Genomic DNA, 7,363 nt, shown 5'->3' with positions numbered 1-7,363 from the left:
GAAGATGCGTGTTTCTCTTCACAATGTCATGCACAGAGCACGGAGGTGTTGGAGTGGCTCCTCATTCTCTGCCCGCAATTTGCAAATAAAATGCCTCCCGGGCTGCTTTAAATCTGAAGGACTACTGCGAGCACAGCTTTGCTGGGCTGCTCATAAAGACCTGAGACATCGGATCTGTCGGCCATCAAAGGAGAAATATGAATCCAGTAATGGGAATGTCCTCGTGGTCCCAACTCTAATCAAAGCAAAGCCACGGGTTTCTGCTTCGGGAGAGTGGCATCAAGATTTAAAAAGGAACAGAGAGGCTCCAGTCCCTGGCTGGCACTGGAGGAGCAGCAGGAATGATTTACAGGGGCATGGAGTGGCAGGACAGGGAGAATGGCTTCCCACTGCCAGAGGTTAGATGGGATATTGGGAAGGAATTCCTTCCTGTGAGGATGATGAAGCCCTGGCACAGGGTGTCCAGAGAAGCTGTGGCTGCCCCTGGATCCCTGGAAGTGTCCAAGGCAGCTTGGATGGGGCTTGGAGCAACCTGGGACAGTGGGAGGTGTCCCTGTCTGAAGGGTACAGGAGCACCACTGGGTGTCCCCCAGGACTGGGATGACCCAGGTTAGATTGGAAGGATCCCCTGAGCTTTCCTGGCCCTGGAGTCCAAGGGGTCTGAACTCCAGTGGCAGGAGGTTGGAACAAAATGAGCTCATCCTGCACTGGAAACACGGAACCAACTCAAGCCACTCTGGGCTGGGAAAAAAAACAACAACCAGAATCCCGAAAATCTCTGGGTTGGGAAAAAACCAACAACCAGAAGCCTAAAAACCTGTCCAAGCCAAGATTGTAAGAGAGCTTCCAGGGAGCAACATTTTCTTTCTGTTTTCTTTTCAAATGACCGGAGTAAATTGACTGCACCTGTCTGAGAACGAGGCACAGGTGGGAAAGGTGGGAGGAAATGTGGAGATTGAGCACTGCAGTTTATGTTAATGTCAGTGCTGGTGTCTCCGGAGCCCTGTGGGGCTGGGCTGGACATGTGTGTTCCACCTGAGCCCCACGGGGCTGCCTTATCTGCAGGCTCGGGAACGTGGCCCTTCCAAACCGCGGATATTTGCTCTCCATTCCCTTCTTCCGCTCAAATTCCATATCTGCAGGGAGGCCCCAGGGGCTGCCATTCACAGCAGAGTGCAGGGACAATGAGAGAAACTGGGAATGGGACTGGAAAAATTAACATAGAATATGGAATCCCAGAAAGGTTTGGGTTGGAGGGAAGCTTAAAGCTCATCCAGTGCCACCCCTGCTATAGGCAGTGACACCTTCCACTATCCTAGATTGCTCCAACCTGGCCTTGAGCACTCCCAGGGATCCAGGGGCAGCCACAGCTTCCCTGGGAAACCTGTGTCAGGGCCTCCCCACCCTCACACCCAAGAATTTCTTCCCAAACTCCTGTGCTGTCCTGGGAACCTGTGATGAGAAACCCTGTGCATCTGGAATGGAAAACAACAAAATCTGTTATTCAGCATGGGGAGCAGCACTGATGGGAACAGTCACTGCTTTAATATTTAATTTGATGAGATCCAGCTCTGAGAAATGGATCAGGAGCTGCCACAGCTCCAAGCACAAGCTCAGCACTGGCAGGGAATTTCCATGGGGTTTGCTCCACTCCAGACTTATCTGTATGCTGGAAGGGTGACATGGAATGAGGCTCATTAATTATCCCAGCACACAGAGCTGTGTTTCCTGCCATTCCCTTCAATCAATCAAGCTCTGGGCACTTTCAGGGCCTCTTGGACATTGGGTTGTCATTCCAGGTATGTTCCCTCCACTGGACCCTGGCTCCTGGTCCGTGCAGGGCCGCTCAGGTGCAACCAGGTGTCATTTCAGGAGGGAATTTCCTTGTGTCACCAGACAGTGCAGGGCAGATCCCATTCCATCCTGCCTCTTACCAGCAGGAACTCCCTGTGGCTGTATGGCCTCGTGTGCTGCTGGGATTGGGAGGGGGAGCTGTGCCAGGCACAAGGTGGGTCTCACCAAACATGGCCCTTCTTTGTCCTTTTGGGTCTCACCAAACATGGCCTTCTTTGTCCTTTTAGGTGGCTCTCACACCTTTCCTGGGACTGAGGCTGAGCCAGCAGCAGAGCTGGTTTTCCCTTGTGCAGCATTCTGGTACCTCCAGAAATCCCTTTGCATGCTCCAGAAGGTTTGGGTGTCCTCACCAGGGAGCCGGGCTTTGCAGGAGCCCAACAGTCACCGCCAGGGCAAGAAAAGGTGCTGGAAATGTAGATTTGTCAGGACTATAATCCAGGTAGGTCATAATTCCTTCCTTGTAAGAAACCATCTGCTTTCTACCCTCATCTGCTTCTCTCTGGTCCATCACAAGAATCCATCCCTGCAGGACACAAATCCCTCTCACCCGTCATGGCTGAAGTGTCAGCAGAAGGGATGGATTGGGAAAAGGCCTTTGGCATGCTGATGTTTTAGCTTTGGGTGACAGACCCCAAACTGAAATCACAGCCTTCCCCCTGTGACACTCACGGCCTCCTCGGGCACCTAATTCCACGGGCATATTTGGCTCCACAGATTCCCTGGTACAAGCACGTGTTGGAATGGCACTGCAGTGCTTGGGAACAGTTTCCCACACCAGTCTGCCCCAGGGATGGTCTTGGGGCTCCTTGCCTTGCCATGGTGACCCTTCCCACTGCTCTGCCTGCGTCCTTCCCTCTCTGCCAAGCCTGTGCCTGCACCATGGGACACAGCTGCCCATCCCTTCTCCAAGACCTCTCCTGGTTCCCCCTGCCTGGCTGGGGCCAAGGAGGTGGGACCCCAGATCTTCATCCTGGGGGGAAGAGCCCTCTGTACCCATAGAGGAATTGTCACCAGGCCTGTCACCAAACTGCCTTCACCCTTCACTCTCCAAAGCCTCATCCCTCCATTTCCCAGTCCTGCTGAGCAATAACTGGCTCCTCCTTTTGCTGTCCCTTGTCTCTCCTTAGCACCCATGTCGGAGGCATGCCCCCAAACGCTCCAGGAAAGAAAGAATGTTGAGGAAAATTCAGATATGCCTCTGTTTCTGCTTTGTCTCGGGCATTTTGTACGAGATCTCCCTCTTGTCCAGCTGTGTCTTCTCCTACTTGCCCATGGCCCAGCAGTACCTGACGCCTGAGCAGGTGCTGAACCTTGGCAAAAGCATCATTTTCCTGGAGACGACGGAGCGCCTGGAGCCGCCCCCGCTGGTGTCGTGCTCCGTGGAATCCGCTGCCCGCATCTACCAGGACAGGCCCATCATCCTCTTCATGAGGGGGCTCAACAACGAGACAGCCCTGGACATGAACACCAGCTATGCAGCCTTCTCCCTCTTGTCTTCCATGAAGAATGTCTTCCTTTTCCCTCTCCAGATGGAAACCGTCTTCCAGGAGACCCCTCTGCTCCAGTGGTACAACCAGGTGAGCATTAAAACAAGTGGAAAACAGGAAAAAAGTTATAACTAGGGGTGGGGAAAGGCTTTAAAAGGAATGAGGAATGCAGGACTGTGTGAAATTAGTGACTTTCATTGTTTTGGTTGGGAACAGATTCATTTTGGCCGCGTTCTGCCGTACATTCATCTCTCTGTTTATGGCATACGTGATTGGCCTTATCTGGAGAATCGGATTTTTTTGGCAAAGGGAACATCGGTAAAAATAGATTGCAGACGTGTTTTGAGAAAACAGCCTTAATAATCTTCCCCAACAGAAGCTGGTTGAACAAAATGTGCTGCCTGAGCATTTGATAGAGCTGCCTCACTCTGACGGAGCCCGCAGGAGATAAGAGATAGGGGAGAGATTTCAGGTTCTGTAGCAGCAACATGCAAAGCCAAGGTGGGATCTGGTGAGCTCCACCCTGGATAAAGCTCCTCGGGCAAACTTCCCACACGTAGCTTTGGTCAAACTGCTTGGGCAGGGCAGGCAGATTTCCTCTGAAGTCTTTCTTATCCTGAGAAAAAATTACTCCAAATGCCAACAAATGCCAATGAAAAGCCTCCAGCCTGGTTCAAAGAGCTGGGAGGGATCTGGGAGTGTGTTAAGTGGGTTGTGTCCCTCTGAAATAGCGGGGAATGACTCACGGTGGCATTGGGTTAACACTGTAGGTGCCATCAAACCACCTGGGAAACGTTCCTGCATTGCTAATGCTAACAAAGCACTGTTCTGCTGTCACAGACATCTTTTATGAAAAATCCTCTCCTTAGGATTTTCCTCTTGAGAAGCTGAGAGGCCTTAGGAACAAAATGTAAACAACAATTATCTGCTGCTGTGGAATGCAACAGGTGCATCTGGGATTGGTCTCATGCAGCTGTTTCTAATTAATGGCCAATCACACCCAGCTGGCTCGGACAGAGAGTCTGAGCCACAAGCCTTTGTTATCATTCTTTCTTTTTCTTTTTCTCTTCTTAGCTAGCCTTCTGATGAAATCCTTTCTTCTATTCTTTTAGTATAGTTTTAATGTAATATATAACGTAAAATAATAAATCAGCCTTCTGAAACATGGAATCAGATCCTCGCCTCTTCCCTCATCCTAAGACCCCTGTGAACACGGTCACACTCTGCTCCTTATCTTATCACAGTAAATCCAATGGCTGGAGGCATCCAGAGCTGTCAGTGACATTTGCAGCCATGAGGGTTTAAGGTGCCTGTGGATGGCTTGGATCCGTTCCCTGCCTGTGGCATCACATCTCACCTTTCCCCCTCCTCAGGTGGTCCCGGAGCAGGAGAAGAACTGGGTGCACGTCAGCTCTGACGCCAGCAGACTGGCACTCATCTGGAAGTACGGGGGCATCTACATGGACACAGATGTCATCTCCATCCGGCCCATTCCCCAGCAGAGCTTCCTGGCCGCGCAGAAGTCGCGCTTCTCCAGCAACGGCATCTTCGGCTTCCCTGCCCGCCACAAGTTCATCTGGGACTGCATGGAGAACTTCGTCCTCAAGTACAATGGCAACATCTGGGGCAACCAGGGCCCCTTCTTGATGACCAGGATGCTCAAAACGCTCTGCAACCTGACGGATTTCCAGGGCACCGAGGACCACAGCTGCCAGAACATCTCCTTCCTCAACCCGCAGCGTTTCTACCCCATCCCGTACCCAGCCTGGAGCCGGTACTACCAGGTGTGGGATAAAAGCCCCAATTTCAACCACTCCTATGCTCTGCACCTCTGGAACTTCATGAACCGCAACCGCAAGGTCGTGGTGGCGGGCAGCAACACCCTGGCTGAGAACCTCTACAAAACCTACTGCCCCAGCACCTACGAGGACCTGATCCAGAATGCCAAGCACAGGGATCTCCCAGACCCTGAGGAGGTTGAGTGACACGGAGCAAGGAGGGGTGATCCTTCCAGCCAAACACAATCCCCACTCAGTCGGTATCCGGCTTTGTAGGAGAAAGAAAGAACTTTCCATGACCACCATTCCTATTCCCTTGGGATGCTGAGGATGGTGGTGGGTATCCACCAGATGTAGCCTCCAAGGACTCCTTTGCCTCCGTTCTGTTTCCTGATAGGTGCTCATGCACCAAACCTTCCCAAATCTGACAGACTTTGAGCCTGTTCACAAGCTTCTCCAAGGGAAAAGTTCCTAAAGAGAGGGATGGCCTCCCAGGAGAAATGTTGTCTCTGCTCCTCTTGGAACTAGCGGCAGCTTCCCACGTCAGAAAAGTTGGAAGCACAAGAGACGTTGGACTGGAGCCTCTGGGGCAAAATAGGAGAAACCCAAACCAGCATCTTTTCCTGGTGTTTTCCTCACATGGACTTTACACCCTACGTTTTTGAGAGGGACTTCAGTATGAGTGAAAACAAAAGAGTTCATAAACCACCACACCTCTGAGCTCACTTCTCCCTGAAAAATGAGTCACATTTTCCAAAGGTTTGTGCTCCCACACTTTTACTTTGTGTTTTGCCAGGAAGTGGCTGCTCTGCCCCATCCTCCCAGGTGAATCCTGGCTGTAGAAAGTGTGCATGGAAAGGGGATGCTGAGACACCAAGGAAGGATAGGGATGGTCCTCCAGGTTTCCAAATGCCTCTTAAATAAATGGATTCCAATGGACATGAGGTGGTCACCCATGTCCAGCTGTGCAAAAATCCCATTTAATCCCAACAGGGCTCCCAGTGAGCAATCCCCTTCCAGCTACTCTCCTTCCCAGGAGAATGCCAATCCACCCAATTCCCTAAAGAGAAGCCCAGCTTGCAGATCTCTGCTGAGTCTCTCTGAACAGCTGGTTTTAACTCAGGAGGAGAAAGGTGGGGAGCTGTCCCCGTCATCCAATGTTTGCCGTGTGCACAATGCTATCTCCTGCAAACACAGCAGCTGCTGAGCCGGCTGCAGCTCAGAATTTGGGGTTCAGCAGGACAAGGGTGCCCTCTGCACACAGGGTTTGTGTGCTCCTGTGTTTGGGCAAGGGGCTCCTCCTTGCCCTGTTTTCCCCCAAAGTCACTCCAGTGTAAGGCCAGGTGGTGCCAAGCTGAGTCCTGGTGATTGTTGGAGCAGAAGCCTGACATGAAGGAATATTTTTCCTGTGTCCTCACCCCTCCTGTGCCCTCCAGGACATGCCTGTGGATAGAGATGGACCCACATCCAGGCAATTCTGGGAGCATCTGCTTTGTGGATGTCTGCTCTCAGCTCAGGACACCTTCCACTATCCCAGGTCACTCCAAGCCCCATCCAACCTGGCCTTGGACACTTCCAGGGATCCAGGGCAGCCACAGGGATCTGGGCATCCTGTGTCAGGGCCTCACCACCCTCACGGGGAAGGATTTCTTCCCAATATCCCATCTAAATCTACTCTCTGGGCCTGGATGAGACTGTGCCCATGGCCACAAGAAACCCACAAGGTTGGGCAGGGCTTGGGGCACCCTGGGACAGTGGAAGATGTCCCTGCCCATGGCAGGGGGTGGAATGGGATGGGCTTTAAGGTTCTCTTCAGCCCAAACCAGTCTGGGGCTCCATGATTAAATTATTGAGGAAAATAACACCAGAAATGACTGAAGTTGTGTCCTATCATGGCCAGTGAGAAAACCCAAAATTGTCAGCAGCAGACTCTGTACCTGGTGGCACATCTTCTGCCCTTGGGAAGACATCCCAGTGATGAATAAAAATCCAGAGAGCTTTCCTGGCTGATGAGGGGAAGAGGTGGCTGCAAACCCATTTTGTCACAATCTCACCTTTTCATTCCATTTTTGCCTCAGCTCCCATCCTGGGCAGCAGCCCTAGGCCACAAACACCCCAGGAAAAGAAGACAATGGAAATAATAATTATAATGGGGGGGAAAAAAAGAGTCCTTGGCTCATTAAGAGCATTTAAGCAGATGTTTAACTCTAAGCAGCCTTAAAATATTTGCTGAGTTTAGACTAA

The 7,363-nt window shown here is 51.6% G+C and overlaps 1 protein-coding gene across 1 annotated transcript; it reads left to right on the top strand.

Annotated features, from left to right (window-relative positions):
• The first annotated feature begins 2,176 nt into the window (after positions 1–2,176).
• Positions 2,177–5,326, top strand: A4GNT (alpha-1,4-N-acetylglucosaminyltransferase). The gene is made up of 3 exons (XM_066556898.1): positions 2,177–2,293; positions 2,982–3,431; positions 4,715–5,326. The coding sequence occupies exons 1-3, from the start codon at positions 2,177–2,179 to the stop codon at positions 5,324–5,326; spliced, it is 1,179 nt and encodes a 392-aa protein (XP_066412995.1).
• The last annotated feature ends 2,037 nt before the right edge of the window (positions 5,327–7,363 follow it).

Source organism: Molothrus aeneus, chromosome 10 (assembly GCF_037042795.1).
Source record: "Molothrus aeneus isolate 106 chromosome 10, BPBGC_Maene_1.0, whole genome shotgun sequence".
NCBI classification, from domain to species: Eukaryota; Metazoa; Chordata; class Aves; order Passeriformes; family Icteridae; genus Molothrus; species Molothrus aeneus.
This window is presented reverse-complemented; position numbering and strand designations above follow the sequence as displayed.

Excerpts from the sequence above, each read along its gene's own strand:
- A4GNT (XM_066556898.1), top strand. The coding sequence starts at position 2,177 with ATGCTCCAGAAGGTTTGGGTGTCCTCACCAGGGAGCCGGGCTTTGCAG. Across the intron at positions 2,294-2,981 it reads TTGTCAGGACTATAATCCAG|CACCCATGTCGGAGGCATGC; the intron begins GTAGGTCATAAT and ends GTCTCTCCTTAG. Across the intron at positions 3,432-4,714 it reads TGCTCCAGTGGTACAACCAG|GTGGTCCCGGAGCAGGAGAA; the intron begins GTGAGCATTAAA and ends CCCCCTCCTCAG.